Source organism: Tinamus guttatus, unplaced genomic scaffold, assembly GCF_059628265.1.
Source record: "Tinamus guttatus ecotype Peru unplaced genomic scaffold, ASM5962826v1 Tinamus_guttatus_pri_ptg000048l, whole genome shotgun sequence".
NCBI classification, from domain to species: Eukaryota; Metazoa; Chordata; class Aves; order Tinamiformes; family Tinamidae; genus Tinamus; species Tinamus guttatus.
Window position 1 is genome coordinate 13,545,850 of NW_028288582.1, and position 25,699 is coordinate 13,571,548.

Here is a 25,699-nt window from a genome sequence, read left to right on the forward strand (position 1 = left end):
CGGCGCCATCTTCCGCGGCCGTGCAGGGGCGGCGGAGGCGGCCTAGGACATGGCGCTCTTCCCGGCCTTTGCCGAGCCCGGGGAGGTCCCGGCCAGCGGCAGCGACGGCTCCCGGAGAGGTGAAGTCCCGCGGGAGTCCTCCCTTCCCCAGCAGCGCTCCGCGGGATGGCGGGCGGGAAGCCGGCACTGGGGAGGCCGTTTCGCAGCCATTCGTCCTCCCGCGGGCCCTCCTTCACCGGGCCGGCGTTTCCGCGAGCCTCCCGCCTTCCTGGCGTGCGCTCTGAGGGGCCTGGCCCTGCCGGCCGCTCTCCAGCGGGAACGGAACGGAACGGACCGGGCCGGGAGGGGACAGGGCAGCTCGGCCCGCCGCGCGCCTGCGCACTGCGGCCGCCGCGCCCCCGCGCGGTGACGCGCTCGCTCCGCGCGTGGGGCGGGGGTGAGCGGCGCCGTTGGGCCGGTCCCGCGCGCGGGAAGGCGCCGCAGCCGTTGGGCCGCAGCCGTTGGGGCTCCGCCTCTGGGGCTTTGCTGGCTGGCTGGGTCCGTGCAGTCCCGCTGCTGGGGCCGTTACGTAAGGGCTGCCGTTTGGGATTCGCCTCCCTCGTACGCAGTAAACATTCATGCGTGTGTGCGCCTATGCATGCGCTTGGGCATACATATTGTGTGCCGCAAACATGTTACAGCTATCGTGGTTGCTTCCTAGCAAGTTATACCTTATTAAATGAATGAAGAACCGCTGTGTGTTAACCAAACTCTGAGGTATCTGCCCAGTTGATTTCTGTTGGGTAGATTTCTGTTGATTTCTACCACCCCTTCCTCTGTTTCGTCAACATAAGCTAATATTTGAATAGGCTATTTTTTTGTGTGTGCATCTGGCCCCCTCTCAGTATTTGAGTTTTTGAAGCCGCAGGATAACAGGGTGGTAGTTGCTACCTCCCGAATCCTAACCAGGTTTGTGGTAGCCAGGGGTGGTATTGCAGCTGTTGATACCTACCCTGGCAGTACAGAGACATTTTAGCGATGCTGGGGACCTTTCTGGTAATGGTACTTGGTGCAGGGAATGGTAGATAAGTGGATAATAAGAAGATGCCACATTACAGCTTGTAGGAAGAGAGAGGCTGTTGTGCCAAGCAGAGGTACAGCCAGACTTCTCTAGCAATAGTGACTTCTGCTTATATTTTAAAAATCTGGGAATTAAGCCTTTAGACTTGTTATACATATTCTGTGTTAGCACAGAATGCCTGTTGGGAAGATTGTCACAGAAAAAAAGGTTAAGACTGACTTTCAGATCTAGATCCAGTTTTTAGCTCTGTTTCTTGAGCGTTTTGAGGGGAGTGCATTGAAAATTCTTTACAAGAGTATCATGGACAAAACTTTAGGGAACATCTCTGCCTCATTTTACATTTTAGATCATACTGCACTTTGTTGTTAACTACCACACTTCAGTGCAAGTTATAAAAATTAAGTGTTAACTTAGAACTGCTTTTATAGTGGCATATATCAAATTTCACATGTTCAGCTTGTGAGAACTTGAGAACTTCACTGGCAACTCTGGTATCTCTCTGCTAGATGATTCTCAGAGTTGATATGAAGCCAAAGTCCACAAGAGATAGAGATCATGTTGTTTTTAATGCAAAATTGAGGTGCCTTTGCAGTCATTGAGGACTGCTTGTAGTGTTATGGAAATTGGGATAATAATATTCTCTCCATGTTTCATTCTTTCTATGTTTTTTTTTTCTTACAAAATTTCCTAAACCAAATATAAATTAAGTGATATCTGAAACAAGTACTGCTGAACACTATTGCTGCCCTGCTAGTTGCAGCCACCTGTAGAGTGCAAAATAATCTCACATATGTTTCCTTCCATTGTCAAGCTTAATTAGTTTTTGGTAAGGGTTGAATTACAAATTTATTAGTAACACTGCAGAACAGAGCAATGGTAATAACTGCCTCCCTGACAGTGCTAAGCATTATGCACAGCATTATTTACAATCTGAATTACAATGTAGTTAGGATGATGCAGTGTTTTTTTAGTGAAGGCAGATTTTCAGGGTTCTGAAGGGCAGGAGAAGGTGCAAATCTTAAAAGCTGCCTCTGTGGATGTGCACTGTAAATCTTTCCTGGCTTGGGAAGGCTGCTGCTGTTGCACTTGTGGATGTGGATAGTAGAAGCAAATGATACATGTGGTTTATTACAAAAGATCGTTAAGAATGTAAATCCTGTCTCTGCAAATATTAAACTTTTTTAGACATTTGACAAGGAAAAATGATTTAAGTGTAAAATTTTAAAATTGGGAATGTGTTTTAATGTTTGAAATATTTGTTTTCAACTAACTGATTCACTGAAGATTATTTACAAGGAGGATTTGACTTGCATGTTGCGTAATGGAAAAATAGTCCAGTTCTTCCCAGAGTATTAAGTCAGTTTGATTAAATTGTTCAGAAAATACTGTAGTTGGAGGATTCTAAACATTTCCCACATGCATTCGCAAAAGCTTCATGACTGAGCTTTCACTGTGATTCTTTAGTGTTTTAAAAGTGCAATTTGATCTTAGCAGCCCAGGTAGAACCAAGCTACAGGCAGAGCCAGGGGATTCATGTTTGACTCCATCCCTCAAGGTCAGTTTTCCTTTTCTAAGGACCTAAAACAGTAAATGAAAATATCACAAATGAACCTTATTCAGCCTGTGTAAGCATACTACTGTAAGCATATTGTACCGAGTTTAGTGAGCGACTTCACCTGTGTAAGGGAGTAATATATAGTGTCAGGTAAACTTAAGACAAAACCAGATTTTAGAAGTTTGTTAATAGCAGATTATGTTGATAATGCATGTTATTTTCCTCTTTTTAAGGCAGATTTACTATGGAAGTGAATCTTGCGCATGCTTGCTTGTGCATCTGTCTGCCAGTCAACTTCCTAACATCTCTCCCTCAGAAGTTTTAGCTTTTTCAAATTTATTGTGGGTGAGAGAGAAAAGTGGAAAAAATAAAGACTGTCTATGAAATTCTCCATTCCCTTAGAAGAAAAAAAAATAAAGAAGTAGCTACTACTGCTGAAAGAGGAGCTGTAACATGAATTGAACTGTTGTCGGTATAGACGGGCTTGTGCATGCACATTAGCCAGCTAATAAATGTCTTTGAAGATCCGAACCTGACACAGCACAGGCTGCCTCTTGCCCCACGAAAAATTAAAGGACTTTGGAAAGTACTACACAGTGGTTTAGATTACTTGGGTAATACCTGAAGATGCTACAGTGTAATGGAGTATAAAGGATATAGAACACAATGCAAATTCAGGCTTCATCATTCTGTAACCTGCAGGATAAATTTGTTAACTTTATTTTGAGGGAGAGGAAATTGAATATTTTTCCAATTCTTCCTATTTTTTTTTAAATATATATATATATATATATATATGTCTAGGAATGTGGTTCTTGTCTTAGAACAGCCTTCTAGACGGAGAAAGTAACTTTCTGCTCTTCTGCCAGTTCAAGCATAGCCTCTTTTGTTTAGGGTAGCCTGTAGGCTGCCAACGGGTTTTGTGTCTTGGGGAAGTTCATGTGGTTGATCAGCCCCACATTTTGTTGTGGCCTCTGACAGAGCTGAAGCTTTATTGTTGTCCTGTTTATTATCAATATGATGAACTTTTTAAAGAGAAACTTAAATAGTGCTTTTTATTATGCAATTTTAAAAGATTGAAGCTTTTAGTCCTGCTAAGGATCTGTATTTCCATTTGGAAATTCTTTGGAATTGTAGTGCCTCAAGGCTGAAAGCTAAAAAATTTAATATGTTCTTTGGTATGCAATTTTTTTCCTAAGTTGTTCTGTCCTAATTTAAGTGTTTAGGATGCCAACTAATATAGAAAAATATCCTTATATGCATTAATCTTTGAAGGACCTAATATTATACTACTGAAATCAATTAAAAGCCTGTTTTCACACCTACAGAGTTTTACAAGACTTTAAATCAAGGTCTTAAATGTTAGACTTAACGTGGAAGTTCTTTTCCAATGTCTTGAAATTTGCAGCTATTGAATTCTGAATTTTGAATTTTGTCACTACCACATAACTTAAAGACAATTATTTAAATTCATTCTGCCTTAGCTTAGCTTTTTCTTAAAAAAAAAAAGTAAGAAAGAAACTCAAGCTAGCTTATTTTGTAGAGGGTCTTAAAGTTCTACTTTGTTTTTGTAAATAAACAAAAGCCCATATGCACAGATATTGAATTTAGTTGCATTTATGTATATCTGGAGTAATGTACTTGCTCTGAGTTCATCTCTTCTTAAGGAAGACAAGAGTGCATTTAATGAGAACAGTATTTCAGAAATACAGTTAGCTCCTGTGTTCCACTTCCTCATGATAATGAGGAGAAATAATTTATGGAAGATACTACTATTTTTAATCAAAATCACATTAGTCTCAGGTATAAGACAGAACTCTGCGTAAAACTGTGACATTTATTGAATCATTAACTTGATAGGATTATGCCGTTATCAAGTATATGAATTTTTTGATTTTTATGTATTTTGAATGTGACATTGCTACAGAATCGTCTGTGAAATGCAAGTTGATATTTCCTGGAAAATACTGAATACAATTCTTCTTAGAAATAATTCAGCCTTTAGGTTGCTTCTTAATATATGCCTTACAGGAACTCAGTAAGAAATTAGCTTATTCTTGAACAACCCACTATTCTCCAGCAGAGCAAATAATTCTTTTGACAGGTGAGTCAAATATTGCCTGGAAATAATCCAGCATAAATTTTCAACCTTTAAATTTCCTGAATGCTTTGGAAGAATGTTCTACAGTAGATTTATAGATTTTTTTAAAAAGACACTTAGAATGAGGGGTTCTGTGTGAGGATAGATTATTTTACATTAAATTGATATTTTTTTAATTATCCTTTAAATAGGCAAGTAAGAATCATGGTTTTAGGTTCTCAGTTTAATTCTAATTTTGCGTTCATATCTTTAAATTATTTTTCTGATGCACAAAATGATTCTTGTGATGATTTGCAGCTCAGAGACAATAATGTGTTTACCCTAGGTATGTCCACTCTGATTGCTGGGCAGAAGGACATGGAAGCTACACAGCTGAATTTTTATTTATTGGTCTACGTTACCTATTTTGATGAGAAGTGCTGCTTGGTAGTGTTCTGTAGTGTATTGATTGGGGCACTTTCTGGGAAGTGTCTTTCGGTCCTTGGCAGTTCTCATTCCTTGCACTGTGGGTTCTGCATTGCACTCACATCCAAGTTCACATGAGACAGGGAAGGTCACTTCACTGAGCTGGGATGGTCCCTTGGAAGGGCTAGAGCTTTGCTTGGGGTTTCTTGCTTCTCGTTAAACTGTAGGTTTAAACTACAGTAGCAAGCTGTTGTGTAGCCTGCTCTACTTTAATTCCATTTGTGAACAGTGATTCAGATGAGACAAAAAGTTTGAGTATGAAGAGATGTTTCTGAAATAAATGCTTTTCTAGGAGGAGAGAGATTTGACCTGACGGGCAATGAGTTCGTGCTGTGCAAGGGCTAGAGGTCAGTGTAGTCAAAGGCACAAAGACCAGTGTGTGGCATGAAGATCACGGAGCTAAGGTGGCAGTAAGCAGCATGAGGGACCACCAGGGAGCCAAAGCGTCTTCCTGTTGTCATCTCCAGCACTTTGACACTTGACGGACTGCAGTTACATTCTATACCTAAGCTAAATCACATTCCTTGTGCCTGCAGAAAAATTGTTACAAACTTGCACATACTTAAACTTATTCTAAAAATGTCTTTTGTAGATGTTTTGGTATCAGTAAAATTATCAAGATCAAATTAGCAAAAAAATCCTTCCATACCCTATCAGCATCTGGATGATGACTGAAAGCATCAGGTTTAGATGTAAAATGTAAAATGCTGGCCGATATGTCAAAATTAATGTCAGTTAGCTCTTTATTTTTTTTATTTATTTTTTTTAATACTGTGTGAAAGGTTAATGATATTTCGATGCTGAGAGAACTGAGAATCTAGTTCTGTGTTGTGACCTATATGCAAAGAAAAGCTGATAGGAATACCCATTATTGGTAAGAATTCTCAATAAGATTGTGTTAAAAATATTTCCCATACAGGCAGTACAGTATATTTTGTAATTTTTAAAATTTGCATAAGGTATGTTGCATTCATTAACCACATTTTTTTTCGGTTAATTAAGTCTTTCTGTATTTTTTTCAGTTTTACTATGCAGGTTGGGATCTTTACTAAACAAAATCTCTCCTGTTGTAATGTTTACCACATAAACTGTAGTATTTAAAAAAAAAAAAAAACTTAAAGCTTAGATTGATGTTATGTAAAGATTCTAGTTCCCTGTTGTTTTACTTTGTTGAAACTCAGTGATTTGCTAAATTGGAAATTTCATGGACTGCTTTCCAAAATGCTCATCTATTACAAATGACTTAGTGACATTTGTTGTGAATTTTGCTGTCTGCTGACTAGATGAATCTCCAACTTTCAGACAGCACAGCAACCTCATTTGGATTTATCTCACATTTTTTCTTTATCTGCAGAATTAGACTGGCTTAGTAACCCAAGCTTCTCAGCAGAGGATGCGCTACGACTGCATCAGCACACTACAGAAGCTGCAAAGCTCACTCCTGAAAAATCACCACTAATCAGGTAGAATATAGTTCAATATTTTTGTAAATAGCCTCATTATTATGGCCTGACAATCTTTTGTCATGTGTGACCAAATTCAGGAGCTTTCAGTGCTGCTTTTCACTTCACTGCTCAGTTTTCATTTTTACTAAAAAGACCTGAACTGAGTCATGTATAACAGTATGAATAATGCTTCCATGTCTTTTAACTTAAAATAATGAGAAATTATACTTGTATAATTACATTCCCATTTTCTTTTTTTTCACACAGCTGTATTTAAATCTTGGTTAGTTTCGCAGGGAGCGGGGACTTGGTGATCCTGATTCTTCATTAGCTTTTCAATGCCCTAAGTGACCCTTGAAATAATGTAAAGATTGAGTATCATCTTTGATACTCAAAACCAATTCAATCAGCCGTTTTGCAGTGAAGTATAGGAAATTTTTTACTTTTATGAAACTAGCTGAATATGTGAATTAATGAAATATTGCATATATAACATGCAGCTGTGCAGAACATGCTGATCACTGAAGTGGCTGACTATTTTCTTTTACAAAAAATAAGCTTTAAGCGGACAACTGTTGAAGAATTGGCAGTATTATGCAACCTGCACGAGAATAGGTGTTCTCTGTGTATCTGTATTCAAGACTCTGTTGACTATAATCAAGACTTAGTCACTAACGGAGCCATTAATCCATTTTTGGAGTTTGCCGTCATTGCAAAGTTTAGAACCTTAATCCAGCTTTATTTGATACAAATTCATCTGTTTATGTTGACCATTGCTGGTAGTAATAGAAAATATATTCATAACAAAAAAACACAGCTGAATACCACTTCCCATATGCCTTTTACGTTTAGGTATACACATATTGTGCAAATGAAAACTGTTTGTAATCAGCAATTTATTTTTCTTCAAATATTTTTAGGTTTTTCATATTATGAAACTAAGAAATTCACAAATTGTCCTTCAAATAGCATGCTACAATAAAAATGCCTTTTTTTAATCTTTGAAAAGGAGTTTGGACACAGAAAACGTACACAGAGGAATATGTTTGTTTGTTTTATCTTTTTGTCTATTAATAGCATACACTCAGTTCAATGAGCAGTAACTCCACCGGAGTGTGTGTAGGGTTCGCTTATCGCTTCTCCTGCGGCATCCATTTTTTCCTAGTACATTTAAATAAAGACACTGATTTGTGCAAGGCTCTCTTTGGATGTGCTCTGTTTCTGAAACAACGTATATTCTTTGCTGATGTATTATGAATATTGAGCTTTGTCACTCCTTTTCTTCACTGAAATATTCCTGACAATTTCAGACACGGTTTAAAATGAGGTTGTGTCTTAGTAAAGGAGTTAGATATATTGGTTCTTAAGGAAAGACATATGTCATTCCAGCTGATCATTAAGTATGGGTGTGCAGGTATTGCATACAATGAAATGCATGCTTTCTGCCAAAAATAACTCTCCCTTTTTTCACTTTTTGATAAGTTAGTTGTCATTTGCATGTAGTGTTCGTTATTACATTATTTTATATGACAGCATTAATGCTGAAGTCACCCACCGTGGTTCCTTGAGAGATAAGATTTGAATTTTCAGTCTGAAAGTGATTTTTTTTTTATGTTTCCAATATTTCTTAAGCAAATCATAAAGAAAGAAGGGGAAGGAGTTGATACGTTTTCTCTTTTTCAAGGTTATCCAGAAAGTTTTCCGATCTTTCTACCTTGATCAGAGTTGGCTTAACGAAGGAGTTAGGAAGTCGTATTGGGTTGAAAATCAAGTCATGCTTGAATTTGATGATGATAACAGATGGATATTGATGCAGTTCACACATCAAAATGTCTTTTTATTCAGTAGTTCCAGAATTCGGGGGCGGGGGGAATAAAGGTTATTTTCATTTAATGCTGATTCATTTCACACATATAGTTTATGTTGCTGTTAACTCTCATCTCCAAAAATGTAAGGAGAATCAAGATAGAGGGTAAAAGGACTGCAAACTTCCTTTCTTTCAAACTTTTTTTTACAGTTTTACTAGTAAAGTATTTAAGGAATTGTTTCCTATTAGGAATACTTCGAAATCAGATCTGTCAGAGGAAAGCGATACACATGAAAATCTAGACAAGACAAGTAAGAAGACAAAAAAGAAAAAGCATCACCACCATAAGAAAACAAAAAGGAAAACCAGAGAGGACTCCAGTAGCAGTGAATCAGACCTGGACTCTAAGAGCATCAAGGACAAATCTACAGGAAGTGGTAGAAGTCGTGAAAAAGAAGCAACTACCACGTATGTACTTAGTATAGTGCCAGATGCAAGTTCACTCTGTATATGTTTCTTTAACTTTGTGAATGAAGTTCTTGCCAGTGGTGGCATTGTCCTTCTTCAGAACAAAACAGGGAATGGCAATAATGAAACATATGTTTAAAGACATAGAGACTTATTTCAAAATTTTCGTAAGCTTCTTATTTCCTTTCATGGGCCTTTGATTAACTGAGAGAAATTGGAGAGGTATTACATTTAACATTATTTTTCATCCAGTGACTTAAAAGGCAGCTATTTTCTCTTATAATAATACCTTTCTCTTCACAGATTTAATGTTTCCTTTTTTTTCCCCCATATTAAGAGTTGTATGAATCTAGCATTATTTATTACATCCAGCCTTTAGCTATTTTTTGATATATGCTGCACGTTTCATACATCTTGTTCATGCTACATCTAAATGGGTATTTGAGTGTCTGAAATTGTTTTATTTGATCTTGTTTGTTGATTCCAGGAGCTGTAAAATACCGTGTAATTAGCAAAGGTGTCATTCCTATTCAGAATAAGGAAATAGATTTCTAGTAGATACTGTCATCTTTGATCAGAGAAAGAGGTTGTGTGAATGTACCGACTATCCCAGTTTGGCATACGTAGCCCTGCATTTTTTTATATTCACTTGGGTTTTGATCATCTCATTCGAAGTATCCCAGTCTGGGTGAGGATTAGTGGAAATTCTCCTCCACTGTTCATATAAATCACCTTTCCCTGTTTCTCATCATGCTTCCTTATTTGAGGAGCCGTTCTGCCTTTCTTTGATTCCCTACTTCCTGTCATTTGAATAGTATCAGCTGCTCTGTCTCTGATTCACAGCATCTTTTTAAGTGCAGTTAAGTCATGTGAAATTCTAGAAAGCTTCTCAAGATTATAACAATCTGGTTGCATATTTAGAACATTAATTCTGATGAGGAGTTCAAAGTGTCCATAGTTCTTAGTTCTTTATACCCATGCGTTTGATAAAATGAGGCTCACAATTTTAGACTGTAGTTTACCAACAAATTAAGTGGTTAAACCTGATTATTGCCTTTAATAATCCTGGAAGTCCTGGAAAAGCAATGAGTGTATGCTTTTTTATTATTGATATTAATTGTTTTGATGGTCCCTTTACTGCCAATTTGTCATCATGTGACTAACTTTGCAATAATGATTCATGTACCATAACTTTGAGTAAATTACTATGAGCTACAGAAATGCAGCTGTTTCTGGTTTTGTAGATGCTGAATATGTTCCACAAATATTTAGAAAATATTTCTCTCTTTTTTTTTTTTTTCAGTCAAGATAGTAAAACATCAAATCTTACCAGCAATCGCTTTGTTTGGCTTGATGATGTCCAGGCTTTCACATCAGAAACGTTCAGAATAGACAAGAAATCAGATCCTGCAAACTGGGCCTACAAATCTCTATATCGAGGGGATATTGCAAGGTGCAGTATGTTGGTTTGTACTGGAATTCAGTCTATCTCAAGAGTCATTTACTTCAGTCTGGTTGTGAAAAGCTATAAAATTTAAATTTTATGTTGAAAATGAGAGAATGAGAGATTATAACAAATACCTGAATAGTTTAAACCAAAATTTAACTTTGTATTGTGTGGAAATATTTTAAAAGTGAAAAGATACCATGAAATAACAAAAATAAAGTGCATCACCTTCATTTTTATAGAAGTACATACTTGCAGGCTACTACAGAGTAAATAAACTTACAGAACTAGCATTTGGAGATGGCTGTATAGCGCAGATATAAAAACACATGTTTGTAGTCAAAAGTTCTAGGTTCTGTTCTGTTCTACCCAGTGTGTGGGTAATTATCCTTTTTGATTTCTCTATTGCCCTGTTTAGTCTCTAAAGAGGAAAATAAAGATGATAATTATTGCACACTGTATTTGTGAGATTTAATTGTTTGCAGGATTAGATATCCTTTCCTGAAAGGTGTAATACTTTCTTAGGAAATGGATTCTGTGTTAGATCACCCAGACTGTTTGCCAAAAAGGTATCTTCCTTGCACAGGTTGCTGTATTTCAAGTGATATTAGATGAAATTGCATATTTAACATCTTTGGTGGGATACTGGTATTATGACCCCAGAATACAGGTATCATGCAAGAGCAGAGATGCCCATCTAAGGGAACATACCCTTGCCTCGTGTATTATTTCTGCCCACCTTTTTCTTGATATTCTCAGGGGAAAAATGTTTATTATGTATAAAAAAATAACTATTTGCAAAGAGGAGATTTATGGAGCTTATTTTAGTGTCCGTACCTTTGCAGTACAATAGCCTACTTACAGTCCATTTCAGTTTTGTGCCACCTTCAGACTTGCCTATTGCTTGAGATGGAAAGTATTGCTTTAGAATTGCACATCATTGGTTCAGTCACTGAAATGACATTTTTGGTAATATTTTCATTTGTCAGTCTTTAGGATCACTGTGGACTCTTTACTCTTTTTCTGAACTCTTCCTCTCCCTTTTCATCTCAATGCCACTGTCTGCCTCCCTTTATTGGCATCTAAGATAGATAGAAGCTTAGGGATACAAAAAGATATTACAGGACTGAACTACTGGTGTCTGATTGAACTCATCTAATATGAATAGAAGTCTTAAATGATATTCCATCTGCTGTGCCTTCTCCAAGTTTGTCTAAATGGGAAGAATGGCTTAAAGTTATAAGAGGAAGATCTTCACTAACACATTATTTAAGTCAGAGGAAATGTAGTATGATAATAAAAATTCTGATGGTACTAAAAAACATGTAATTGAAGCATTGCATAAGGAAAAGATACCAAGTTTTTCTTGCACACTAAATCTCTGTTTATATATTAAATGGGTAAATTTGAAGTGCTCAATGTAGGCTTACTTTTGAAAAGAAGATATCTTTTCTAAATGTGTTTTAAGAGATTTAACAGTTTTTTTCCATACAAGATATAAAAGGAAAGGAGAATCCTGTCTTGGCCTAGATGTGAAGAAACAACGTATAACATGGGCCGGTTCCGCATCAGAAAAGAAGCGGTCGCAGAAGCAGCCTGAGCGCTATTTCACAAAGAACAATGTGAAGATGCTGACCACAGATGGGATTCCTGTTTACAGTAAAACTTCTTCATCTGACACCACTCCTTTTATACCAGTTCCCCAAATTGAAACTGATGATCCTCCTGACTCAACAGAGGTAAATCCTCTTGGGATTTATGATCCGTCTACTACAATGTGGCTGCAAGGGAAAGGGTGCAAAGATACAGGCCTCGAGCCTACAACGCAGCAGGCATCCCAAGAGCCAGGGATAAATACCAGCTCCATTCTGATGTCCAAAGTGGAAGAGCATAACAAGAAGGTCAGAGAAAACCCAAGAGATATTCATGCTTGGATGGAGTTTGTTTCTTTTCAGGTATGTTTCTGATAGATCTGATTATTCACAATATAGTAATCAAGTAAAATAATGTTATATTTTCATTTATTTAGAACTATGTGGCTTTAATGGCAAAGAGTGAGCTGTTGATTCATTTTCACAAATGACAACCTCCCTTTGTGGTGTTTCTTCCTAATGTTGTCATGATTTCTTTTTATTTTAAGGACGAATTAATGAGAGGACCTAGCCCTTATGCCAGTAAGGGAGAGCAGGAAGTAAGAAGAAAATCACTGAAGTTAATATTGGAAAAGAAACTAGCTATTTTAGAGAGGGCTATTGAAAGCAATCCAGGTAACGTTGATCTGAAACTCGCCAGGTTGAAGATTTGCACAGAGTTCTGGGAACCACCAGCTGTGATCAAAGAATGGCAGAAGCTAATTTTCTTACATCCCAATAATCCAGAACTGTGGAAGAAATATCTCCTGTTCTGTCAAAGCCAGTTCAGTACTTTTTCTGTTTCAAAAATCAATAGTCTCTATGGAAAATGTTTGACTACATTGGCAGCTGTACATGATGGTAGTATGGTATCACATCCACTGCTGCCTGGCACAGAAGAAGCTATGTTAGGTAAGGTTCTTTTTATTTATTTCATGTTATGGTCATAAAGCTCTTTATAGGAGTTTACTGCATTCTCTATAGAAAAAGGTTTTCGTATGTATTATGGGAGATTTTTATTCTCCTCAAAATGTTTGGTATCCTGATTCCTGAGCTGAGAATTGAAGCAAATATTCCAACCAAATATGGATATAGCAGATGCTTTCCTTCCCCAGGAGACTTTGTGATATAACATTCAGAAAAGTCTAATGTGCTGCACCATTTACAGTACAAATGTCAAGGTTAGAGAACTGCAGCCAACACCAGAGATGTGCTTTTATCTTAGAAAATGATTTAAAAAATAGTTGGCTTGTGAAAGAGACAGTTATCTCTTGTTCAGAAGTTTCATACTTAATTTCCTTAATCTGGAGAAGAAAAGGGTAATGGAAAGTCTAGCGTGAAATTTTCTTGATAAACTCTGTCAGCAGATTAAGAATTCTGAAACAGATGATGATGTCTTTTGTATTTATTATATACATATATCTACAATTTATAATTTATAATTGTCTCTGGAAGGAAAATAAGACAGATGGTTAAGATGCTGGACCACATCCAGGAAAGAAATTGGGTTCATGCTCGGTTTTGACACGAGCTTTAAATTGATTTGGAGCTAGATGACTTAACCTGTTGTGCTTCAGTTCATTGGACTTCTCTGCCTCAAAGGGTCCTTGTGGTTATTAATCTATAAAAAACACTCAGGGAGGAAGTAGTGGTGTCGCCATAAGTATGATTTTTTTTTCTTTTAAAATTTGCTTTAAAACTATGGGAGAATATTAGGAGGAGGTAGTTGACCTTTCTTTATATGTGGTGTAGGCCAAGAAATCTGTTCAGTTTGAGTGATATAATAGCTATTATGTGATATCCAGTGTGGATGTAAAGACTTGAGTTGTTGGATTACCAACTAATTGAAGTGCGATATCTTAACGATGTTTTTTCGATCATCTTGGATCAACCACTGGAAAATGTGCTGTAAAGGAAAAATCTTGTACTTGCAGGTGGATGTTGGACTGCCTGATGTTCTCTAAGTACTTCTGCCTTCTCTAATTTCTGACACTTAATTCACTTCCTACACCATAGTGAATGTTTCTCAGGGCAAATGTATTATTGAGCCTTTATTTCTCAAACAGGAAGGATTCTTTTTTTTCTCCTCATGGGGAACGTAGTTGATTTGCTTAAATATTGGTTTTCAGTAGGGTCCATTTTTCAAAAAACGTCAATCAAACAGTAAACATAATTGTTGACAATGTATAGGTTGATTTTCATTTTTGTTTCTGTTCACTCTTACTTTCTTTTTGTGTTTTAAGAGTGATTTATTTACATACTTCTTCCCCCCACCCACCCCGGCACTGAAATAGCAGGAGTGGGGAAACTTCCAGTTGTCTGGTGTTTTTTAGTACTTCCACCATCTGTAACTCCTGGGCTAAAGCTGGACTGATGGTGTCCTTTTACTTATTAGGAAAACTACCAGATTGTCCACTCAGATTAAATCCCCGAAGTGCTTCGCAAATTAGTTACAGAGTGGTATTGTAAATGCATGGTAGGCTTCTATGTTGAACCTTTTACAAAGTGGAAGAGCTGCTTTTCAGTAGTGGTAGGCTGTGCCATCTAGTGTTCAGCAGCATACGTTTCCTTCTTGAAAATGTAGGGGTCATTTTTAAACTATGAAATTCAGGAAAGCAAGTAAAAATTGTTTAAAAAGTCCAGATCAGTCTTTATTTCAAAATTTTTGTTTGAGATTTAATAGTTCAAATTTACTAGGTTTTGTAGCTATAAAGTTAATGCTTATGCGCACTTTTGTTTTTTAAATACCTTTGAAAATCTCTCTGATACTTAGCGAAGAAGAAAAACAGTTACTTTGCAGGAGACACTAGCAAAATGCCTAGTTTGCATGTTCCAGGTGAATTGAAATTTTTATGCCTACGCATCTGACCTCAGTCTTCATGCATAGTAACCAGAGTACAACATTTGCCATTTGCATGTATAGAAAAATAAGATGGTCATCACAATCAATTGAATTTATATATGAATATATAAATAAGTAAACTGGGGCCATGTTTCCCTTTGTAGAGTGGGCCTTGAGGCCCTATGTGTAGCAGGGCTACAGAAGTGATTACAGTAATATGTTGTTGAAGGACAGGGCTGGCCTTTCTACTTGCAAGTGTTAATGCTTTAGCCAAGAGACCAGTCTTTTCTTAACTGAGATTTTGCCTAAATGGAAAGAAAACGGGAATGACAGTTGGAAGGAAAATGCTTTATTACCAAATATATTGCCAGTGTAACTATCTCTTGTAAAAATGACGCAAAAAGTATTTGTTGCGCTGATTTACTGTGTGAATTGTAATAATACCAGCATCTCTAAAGATGCTGTGACAGATGCTGGATAAAATGAAGTCAAGATTCCTACATATAACTTGTTTTCATTGACACGTGCAGTACATGCGTGACATGAATTTGGGACACATATATAAAGTGAAGGATTTGAAAGTTTTGACATGCATTTGTGACAGTTATTCCATGTTTGAGTCCTGGGTTTCAATAACATTCCAGGACAGCTAAGCTCCACAGCAGTTCTTGCTAGAACATGCATGTCTTTTGTATATTTGTGAACTGTAATAAAACATAGTGAATTTCTGGTGAAGCTTTAATATTTTGTCTCCTTTATTTACAGCTATATTTCTTCAGCAGTGCCATTTTCTGAGACAGGCTGGCCATTCTGAGAAAGCAGTGTCTTTGTTTCAGGCTCTGATTGACTTCACTTTCTTTAAACCTGACAGTGTAAAGGACCTGCCAACAAGGGGACAGGTAACAATTTCATTTTAAATGGGTTTATGTCCTTGTGCATTAGAAAGGATGCTAGTAAGGAGGAAAAAAAAAAAAAAAAGGAGCTGGTGACGAACTTTTAAGGACAAGGGATTACATTTTGAATTGTAACTTACTTTGGGGTTCTTCACAGTAGCCACTGCAATTTTCCACTGCAGAGAAAAGTTTCTGTAGTGTCAAATGTCCATTTCTTTTCTATATAATGTGTGATAACCAGTCATCTCATGTCTTCTTTCTTACTAATTAAAGATTGAGAAAAAAATCAGCTGGCTGTCAAATCAGCACTTCTATATTGGTTGAACTGATGTCTGCTATATTGGATGTTTTCATTAAATGTTTCTACTTTACTTTATAAGTCCACTGCTTCAATTCATTTTTCTTCACTTCATACTTGATGCACTACTTTCAAGCTCTTTATCTTGTGTGGACTTTCGCACATGGACTTGCTTCAAGTTCTACTATCCGTAACTACATGTGCACTTTGATGTGATAATCTGACCAGAAAATTAAGTAACTTCAGGATTCCTTAAATAATGTTCTGGTTTAGGGTCCATTAAACAACGTAGTGGAAAACTGAAGTTGACCCAGTTAGTCTTTGTACAGAATGATTACTCTATATGTGACAGCTTTTCTTTTGTTTGCTTTGTTTTGCTTGGCTTTGCTTTTTTTTTTTTTCCTTGCTATACAACAGGTGGAATTCTTTGAACCATTTTGGGATAGTGGAGAACCTCGAATTGGAGAAAAAGGAGCCAAAGGCTGGAACGCATGGATGCACCAGCAAGAAAAGGGTGGCTGGATAGCTGTTACCAAGCCTGGTATGTCCACATCAGTATGTGTAGATGTTTTCCAAATGTTCTTCTAAAGAGTTTATTTAGAATGATAAAAGTTTTTGGTTTTTTTCTTTTCCTTTTTTTTTTTTTTTCCCCTCTCGTGCATGCAAGTTGCATGCAAGTTTTCAAAAATATTTATGAAGATGAAAATAAACTGAGTCACACTTGGGAGGAAAAACATCTGCTTTGTATGTTCTGTGTTCAGTATTGTTCATGGAATATTGTTGTCCTTTCCAGCAATTAAAAGTGGAGGGAAAGGATGGCATGTTCTGAAAAGGCTAGAAATGTGAGCTCTTCATTGAGACCTGTGCCTGTCTGCTGTGGTAGGGTCTTTATCCCCTAAGGTCTTTTTCATCATATTCATAGCCCCGTAGGGATTACAGTGATAGATGATAGTTTCCTCAAGGATAGTTTGTTTCTAAGAATATATGTCTGAAGAGTTTCTTTGTTAGATCAGAAGAATGATTTTTTTTTTCAAAAAATATTTAGCTGACCATGAATTTTGAGGAGTTTTGCTGAAAGCAAGGGAAAAAAGTGTGAAAAGTCTCTGTGTGCCTCCTACTAGCTTAGATATTTTTCAGTAAGAGCTCATCAGTTTCAGCACAGAGTAAACTGCTGTCACAGGAAGAATACACTAATTGCATATAACAGTCTAAAATGGGTTATCATAAAAGTGCAGTTTAGTTAAACACTTCTTTTTCTGTATGTTTAACTTCATTAGTTGATCCTATGGCATAGTAATTAAAATGATGTTGCTGAAAATATTGGGTAGTTTAAAGCACGATTACCAATCTTACTATGTGATACTTAATATCATAGTAATACTTTTTATTTAGAGTTCTTCTTTTCAAAATGGTTTATGAACAATAATATTCATAAAGCACATATGAAATAGGTTCTTCATACCTGGGCAAGTTAAGTTATATAAAAAGATGACTGGCTGTTGGTTGTTGCTTACAAGCAGCAGTTGAGAAAGTAGTCTCAGCCAGTTGGGGGCTTATTTTCTGCTCTGTGAGGAGGTTTGAGTGCTGACACTGATCCACTGGTTTAAAAAGCTTGAAAATCTCCTGCTTCTACAGAGTTGGTATCAAATTTATAACTCTGATGTGCAAATTTTCAGTACAGTCTCATGTCTGTTATAACAACATAACTAAGTCTGGTCTTTAGAATTAGTGGGTTAGTTTTTTTTTCTTTAATAATTTTGCTGGGGGATGCTATTGATTTGTTTATAGATGATGATGATGAAGAGATAGATGAGGATCAAGAAATAAAGAATAAAACTCTACCAAAATGGCAAATTTGGCTGGATATTGAATATTCTCGTGAAGCAAGACAATGGTTACCTTGGAGGCCAGACAAAACCAAAAAGCAGACTGAAGAAGACTGTGAAGATCCAGAAAGACAGGTTATTGTTATATAACAAAACAATAGGAGATAAGACAAACTATCCTTATATATAATTTCATTGCCAGTGGGTATGTTAGACAAATAATTCTTCTATTTGGAATTCCCATTTCATATATGCCTTTCTATTGAGACTGCTGAAGTCCGTGGGAGGGTCTTGGTGAACTTTGGAAAGGGCTGTGACCAAATGGTCTGTCCTTGTTGTTATGTGATTTTTATCTCATCTGCATGTGTTTAAAATACCTGCTTTAAATAAGCAAAGGATGTATTGCCATTCAGGTCCAATCAGGTATTGATTTCAAAATACAAATGAGTCAAATAGCATAAACAGTAGTATCATTTAGCCTCATTGTGTAAGCTTCCTTTGGAGGTCCTCAGTGATACAGAAGAAAGAAATATCTTTTTAACAGCCTTAGAATCTGAGTGAAAGAATGCTTTGCTTGTTCAGCCTGTCTGTTGTCAGTTTGAATGAAATTCTCTCATCATTTAATAGAAACTATGAATTGTTATTGACTTAAACTTCTTCAGTTAATTACATACATTTAATGTTGGCTTTTTATCTGATTGCATCAATTGACAGAGTTTTTTGGTGTTCAGGTATTATTTGATGACCTTGGACCATCTTTAATTCAGCTCTCTAGTCCCGATCTTCAGCGTCAGTTAGTGTACTCATTTCTGCAATTCCTGGGAGTTCCATGTACAAGTAGACTCTTTCCTTCAAGCCTCTACATCGCCATGGATGAAAATAACATTTTTGACAGTGTGCTTTCTGATGAAAAGCCACTGACTTCTTTTGATTTGCAACTTTCTGGATTCAACAGTATTGGTCACATGGATACGATGCCGAGAAGAAGACATCACATAGGCCACTATAAGGAAGGAGAGGAGTTCATACAGAATGTTTTTCAAGTTCTATTCCTGCTGTTTTCAGGAAAGGAAAAATCTAATCTCTCTGCTTGCTGGTTACAATATGAAATATCTAAGGTATTGTGGATTTTTCATTCAATTGTTTTCGTGATGTGTGGCTTTCTTGTGTATTAATGTTTATATTTAATTAAAATAGATGCTGAGAAAGTTAAGTCTGGTTAGGCCAAGTGTTTAAATAAAGAAATGTTAGTTAAGATTATATCAGGAAAGAAATGAAACTCCGTTCCTTAGTGCATGTTACACAATGGCATACATTTTTTCATAATAATAAAATATTTCTTGCAGTCTTAAATATTATGTTGTTTATTTTTCTCAACCATTTCCGATTAGCAACTCCTTCATGTGAGGAGTTGGTCTCTTTTTAAAGAGTGAAAATTCTTATTATTTATGACAGTTTTAGGAGTGAGAGTGATAAATTTGTGTAATTTGGATATGTTGGAAGAAGTTGATGGAACATTTCAGGAGAGAGTAAGCATTTCTTTGTAGTATCGCTCAGAAATCTGCTTGTAGTGGCTTATGGCTGAAAACAGGCAGCTCTGCCAACTTACAACACTCAGTAGTGGTTAATCTCACCAGTGGTGAAGTGTGGAATGATACAAAAACAAACAAATGAAATCAAATAATGCTGTGATATTTTTGTTTGTTTTCTTTCTTTTTTTTCTCATGTCTCTTGTATATTCTCTTCTTCAGGTAATTCAGTGTCTCCAAACAAAAAGGAAGAAGAAGCTGAAAGTGCAAGGGAAGAAAAGTAAAAAATTGGCCAAGAATCTCCTTAAAGCACCTGACAACCGCAATCACCTCTCCCTTTGGAAGCTGTATGCCTACCTGGAATGGCTACTTGGGAACGTCGACGATGCCAGGAAGGTGTTTGATACAGCTCTTAGCACGGCAGGGACAGGAGGAGTGAAGAACCCCCAGCTCTGCAGCCTGAGTCTGCTCTATGCTCAGCTGGAAGTGGAACTGCTAGAAAGTCTAGAAGGGGCCGTCATGTCACGGGCTGTTCATATATTGACCAAACTGGCTGAAAATGGACCATATGTGCCTTATAGTGGACAAGTAGTATCCGTTAATATCTTGAAAGCTAGGAAGACATATGACCATGAGGTGCAAGATTATTTAAACAACATCTCAGCTGCTAATCGGGATCAGGTCAGTGACTCTAATCACCTGGTTAACTTGGTTGGTTGTTGTGCACTTTTCCAGTATTTGACTGTTGGGATTGATGCTGCAGTACAAATATATACACGAGCTTTGGAAAAGCTTGAAGCCCCTGATCCAAAGAACTGTGATAATCCTGGAGAGAATCTTAGTGTCCCAAATTTCCCTGCGGCGCTCGAAGACCTTTCAGTGCTGCACACGAACTTACTGAGGTTCCACATGAAAATCGGTGTCTACCCTTTGAATCCGCTGCGAGAGGCGCTCGCGGCCGCTCTGAAGCGGCACCCCCGTAACCAGGCTCTCTGGAGGTCCTACATCCACGTGCAGAGGAAGTCTCACAGCGCGAGCAAAGCACGGAGGTTTTTTGATGGTGTCACGAGGTCCACTTGCTCTTTAGAGCCATGGCTGTTTGCAATCCGAGCGGAGCAGATGAGAAAAACGCTCATTGAGACTGTCCAGAGGTAATACTTGGGAGGGCCTTAGCATCTTGTGGGTTTTTTCTTTTCTTTCCTTTTCGTTTTTTTTGTTTTTGTTTTTGGTTTGTCTGATCCCTTAACAGAGAAGGGAAAATGTTGTCATTTTGCAGAAGAAAAAACTGCAGCTAGGGGAGACTTTTTTGCTCAATCCTGGACAGTGAGTAAATGGCAGAGTCCTGAATGGAATTAAAGACCACGATTATAGTCTCATGTTTTTCTCCTAGCTCAGTTTTTCTCCTAGTTTGTTGATTTGATTACTTGACACTGATATCAGGATATCATTTCTTTAAATAATTAAAAAAAAAAATAACCGTCAGCTTAGAGGACCAAAGTGGATATTAATAACTTGGAAATTTTAGTACCACAGAGCTAAGGAGTGTAATAGAGAGCTGCATTTCAGTTTCTTGCTGGGCCCACTGCCCTGTTTTATTCCTGGATCACAGAATACAATTGTGGCAGATTTCTCTGTTTCCATAGTGATTACTTGAGAGTTTAATCTTTACATGGAGCTGTTGCTATGTAGAAGAGCCTGGAAATTTCCTGAATTCACAGTGTGGTCTGGGCTCAGCAAATTTTCCTCATTTTCCTCCTTTCCCAGGAGCAAAAGGAGCAAGTAGGGGGTGTGGAGAACAGAGGTGCATGTTCATTCTTAAGGCGCAGTGTCTTTGATGGTGTGGAGCCATTGCTTGGAACTACCTCTTCCCTCTACATATCTCTACTCACCAAGGCAGTTTTGTTCTTTGTGTCCTGCATGCAGCAACAGAAATCTCTAGAAAAGCATTACCATGAAGCTTCACCTTGCCGCAAGCTTACAGTATTAGCACTTGATGAAATGACATAATTAGCAATACACTTCAAAATGGTGGTGCTCTGCTTTGATTGCCAGAGCCTGGCAACAGGCACAGCACAGTAGGGGGGTGACACTGCTGAGCTGTCAGTGCGATGGGAGCCTGGATTGCAGCAGGAATGCTGCAGCCCCCGGAGCCAGGGACGATTGATACAGTGCAGTTAGTGTCGGTGTGTAATTAATAGCAATACTAGATTAAGTTTTCAGGATTGTTACTAGAATTTTATGTAAAAATATGGAAGGGCGATTTTCTCTGCAGTATTTAGTTCTTTTACAGTTGTCTTCTGCTGGCATTAGCTTTTCCTGTAGATTATATTTGTATTGGCAACAGTCGGGTATTGCAAGAGCAGAGAGCTACACTGCTGCAAAAGAAAGATAAATGTCTCATCAGTCATGGATAAAGAGGATGTTTTATACTGCAGTGACAAACTAGGAGAATGTCTGTAACATATGTAGCTGTTTCCTGATCTGTTTTCTATTTTTGTTTGTTTAGGTGCATAGAATTAGAGACATGAACATAAAAACTAAGCAGTAGTTTATATAAAACAGTGTGAGGTACAGTGCTTTAAATCCTGATTTCGTGCAGACTAGATGACATCATTTTTCCTCATGGCTAAGGTGAGGATGAGGGGCAACACCCTCAAAAGCCTTTGGAACGAGAGGTGCGTCAGGAAGTGAGAGATACGCTGGGACAAGCTGTGTGCTAGGGGGACACATGCAGCAGAGGCGACTGCCCTCAGCACTGCCCGCTCTTTCCTGTGACTGGAGCATCAGGATTAGGCTGATCTGCTTCAGCTGCGGATAGAAAGCAACGCTTCAGTGGATGCTGAATGCTCTTAGCATCCTCCTTTTGCATTATGCACTCAGCCTGTGGCATTTATGCTGCTGGATGAACAAGCAAATGGTTCCTCCTGCAGGCACGTTGGAGGTGGCCTAGCTGAGAGCCCTGTGTCCCCAGCGCTCCGCGGGGCACAGCCCTCGGCTGCCGGAGGGAGCTCGGCTCGTCCGCGATCCGGCCGGGCGCCGTGCGCTGCCCCGGCTTGCTTGAAGACTGGGTTGAGTGTCTCCACGTTGTGTTGTAGCGGGTTATTATACTCAAGGAGAAATACTTTCTCCATTTGGACAGCATTATTTTCAGCATGTTGGAAAAACAGTATTCACAGAAATATCCGATTTAGCTTCTTTGAACTGATGCTTCCTATTTAGAAACGTAGCGGGTGCAAGAAAACCTTTCTACAACGTTTGGAGCTTGTAGTCTGAAACTCTGACTATTCACAGTACCACGGGAATGGTGACACCACTCCATCTCGTCCTCTTTCACCTGGATGTGGCCCCTTGGCTCGTGCTTAAGGTGCTTCTCCTTTTCTCTTTGTCTCTTTCAGGGCGGATGCTGGTGAAGTACATGCTACTATTCCTGAAACTGGATTAACAAACCGGATTATAGCTCTGTTTGAACACGCAGTTCAGAGTGAAAATGGCACCCACTGCCCACTGTTGTGGAGGATGTATTTGCACTTTCTGGTGAGAGGAGAGCATCAGCGTTACTGCATTTATAGTACTTGGAATTTCTCATGACCACAAATATGATACCATGAAACAAATGAATACGGAGTACTGCATACCGTACATATGGTTGGGAAGGCCGTATGCATCTGCAAGTTGTAACACTCCTTCCTTTTTGGAATATTAGGGAAAATGTAATTCGTGTGGGTTAGGAGGAGTTGGTTTTTGGCAGTATAGTTTTAGCTTAGATACATGGAAGATATTGTGCTTTAATTCTGTGTAGGTAAAAACTACATAATAAGAGTTCCTCAAAACATCTGCGAATTTGGGGGCTTCTGTCCGGGGTTACTCACAATATAAACACAAGTTGGCAGGAGAGCAAAGTTTAACAACAGAGAAAGCAAATTGTAGAGAGGTAGGATTCTGGGGTTTTTTTGTTTGTTTGTTTTTTAAGAAAATGAACAAACACATCTTGCATTTATGTTAGTTTCAGGTGTACTAGGTCTGTAAGGAAATTGTAAGGCTTTTAGTTTTCCTGTCAAGTGCAAATCTGGATTTATATCACTTTCAGATCTGATTTATGGAATCTGTAATCTATCAGAGTCTGAATCCCTCCTCTTCACTCCCTTTCCCCCCCCACACCTGACTTTTTCCCTCCTTTTTTTATTTAGTTATGGTAGAATAAGGAGTATTAATAGAAGGCACTATTTTATTTGGCCTTCTCAAATATTTTGTTTTTCTCTGTTATTTTATCTGTATTGTAAAAACTTTTCCAGCTCAATATTTTGATGGATTAACTTCAGTGCAAGAATGATGTAGCCCACCTCCTTGAGCCTTAGGGAAGATGAAAGGTCTGTCAGGAAATTGAAAAAAAAGAATGTGAACCTTTTGTGAATGGTCACTGAGGACCAGTGCACAAAATAATGCAGCACCACCTGCACTATTGGGTTTTGTCTTGTACATGCAAGCATTCTCGAGAAGGGAAATAATGGCCCCTAAATAGTTATGTTTTTGCCTAAATAAACGTGTAATAACTGCAACCTAAAACTGCAAATGGAGAGTGCTTTATTGAAAAATAGGGTTGAAGGAAGGTGATAACAACTTGATGGCAGTCCAAGAATACTTAGCTGTTTTATGTGTTTCAGTTAAGAAAGAAGGTTTTCACTTTGTCAAAAGATCTTGTGTTATTCTTGTAGCGGATCTGGTGCAATTAAGACCTGTGTCACTGTTTGCACTCTTGTTCACTGCAATAATAGTCAAGTGTCAGCAAAGGGACTGATTTTAAGTGAAATAGAGCTTTGTGCCAGTCTTTATTCCAGTGCTTGTCTTCGGACACTACAACCCTGAGATCCCAGAGCCCCCTCTGTTACAGGGATGGCACCACCAGTGAAAGCGATTGAAGCGCGCAGCTCTCGCAGGATGTAGTGAGAAGGACCCCTCCCAGAGCAACACTGAATGCTTTTCAGAGCTAATTTCTGTGCATTGGAGATAATGTATGTGTATGATTTCAGCTATCACTATTTATTGAAATATGAATACTTTTTTTTTTCCCCATACAGGCTTCACTAGGAAAAACAGAGAAAAGTAAAGGATTATTTTACAGAGCCCTTCAAAACTGCCCTTGGGCAAAGGTAAGCACAAAAAAGATATAAACCTATAGTCAGCGCTTTGATTTTTGTAATTCTATATATTTTTTAAAAAATAGTAGTTACCATAATGAGTTTCAAATGAAAGGAGCACTTTCTAAAGAAAAAATAGTATAAGCTTGTTTGCAAGCAAGAGCTGCATTCCAAAGGGAGACTAGGGCATTCCAAAGGGAGGCTTTTGGAACAGAAAGGTACTGTACTGCTTCTGTAAGTTAGTAAGTGCCTGTCCCTCTAGCATCTGGCAATGACTAAGTCCTGCAGAACATATTTTGTTATAAGCTTGTTGGAAGTGAAAATAAGTAGGCAAGTTAGGTATTTTTTTTTTAGGTAATAAAGAAATTACTCGGGAGCCCAAGTGAAGTTTGTGTAAGCTACAAACGCTGCAGTATTTGACCTACCTTTGGTCTTTGGAATGTAGAGATTTAGCAAGAAATTGGTAAAGACCAGTTGGACCGTCTGTATCACTGTCCTTGTAAAAGTACTGAATTGACTGTGTTATACTTTAATCATGTATGGCACTTTCTTGCATTCATGCTGCAGAGTTGTTTGTGTGTGTGTGTACTTTTCCTTGTTGCCAAGTATCTCATTATGCTATAAAGATGGTAAACTGTTTTCATTTTAACATTGTTTTCTAGGTACTCTATATGGATGCAATAGAGTATTTCCCTGATCAGCTGCAAGAGGCAGTTGATCTAATGACTGAGAAAGAAATAAGAGTGCGGGTGCCTATGGAAGAGCTGGATCTGCTTTTGGAGGTTTAAAGGAAGTGAATAGAAGAAAAAGTACAGAAGCTAGTGCCAAATCTGGCAGTTAGAACTGTCTCTTTTCAACCACGAACGCTGTTGGCATTTAGGTACTATGTACTTAAAACTTTGCTTTTTATTAGCTACACATTAAACTGCAATCAAGTACTGCATTTTGCCCACGAAAAATGCATCCATTTTCTCTGAAGTAGTGCCGGCTTCCACTACAGGATACTCTTCTCATTTTTCCTGTTGAACATTGCCCACATTTCTTACTCTGTTGGTTGAAATTACGTTCCCTGGATTCAGTGGAGATTCCATACACACCAGCTCTGACTTGGGGAGCAGCACAGGGACTAAACGTGCTGGGCAGGGGTGCAGGGCTGTCCTGCAGCTTGCTGGCCTCAGCACCTCCCTTCAGCTCAGT

At 38.1% G+C, this 25,699-nt stretch overlaps 1 protein-coding gene across 1 annotated transcript; it reads left to right on the forward strand.

Annotated features, from left to right (window-relative positions):
* Positions 1–25,393, forward strand: NRDE2 (NRDE-2, necessary for RNA interference, domain containing). Its single transcript, XM_088539727.1, has 14 exons — positions 1–119; positions 6,536–6,644; positions 8,683–8,901; positions 10,205–10,354; positions 11,844–12,303; positions 12,489–12,891; positions 15,587–15,720; positions 16,430–16,553; positions 17,801–17,973; positions 18,570–18,956; positions 19,590–20,518; positions 22,763–22,901; positions 24,443–24,514; positions 25,165–25,393. The coding sequence occupies exons 1-14, from the start codon at positions 50–52 to the stop codon at positions 25,288–25,290; spliced, it is 3,495 nt and encodes a 1,164-aa protein (XP_088395853.1). The 5' UTR covers positions 1–49; the 3' UTR covers positions 25,291–25,393.
* Positions 25,394–25,699: the final 306 nt, after the last annotated feature.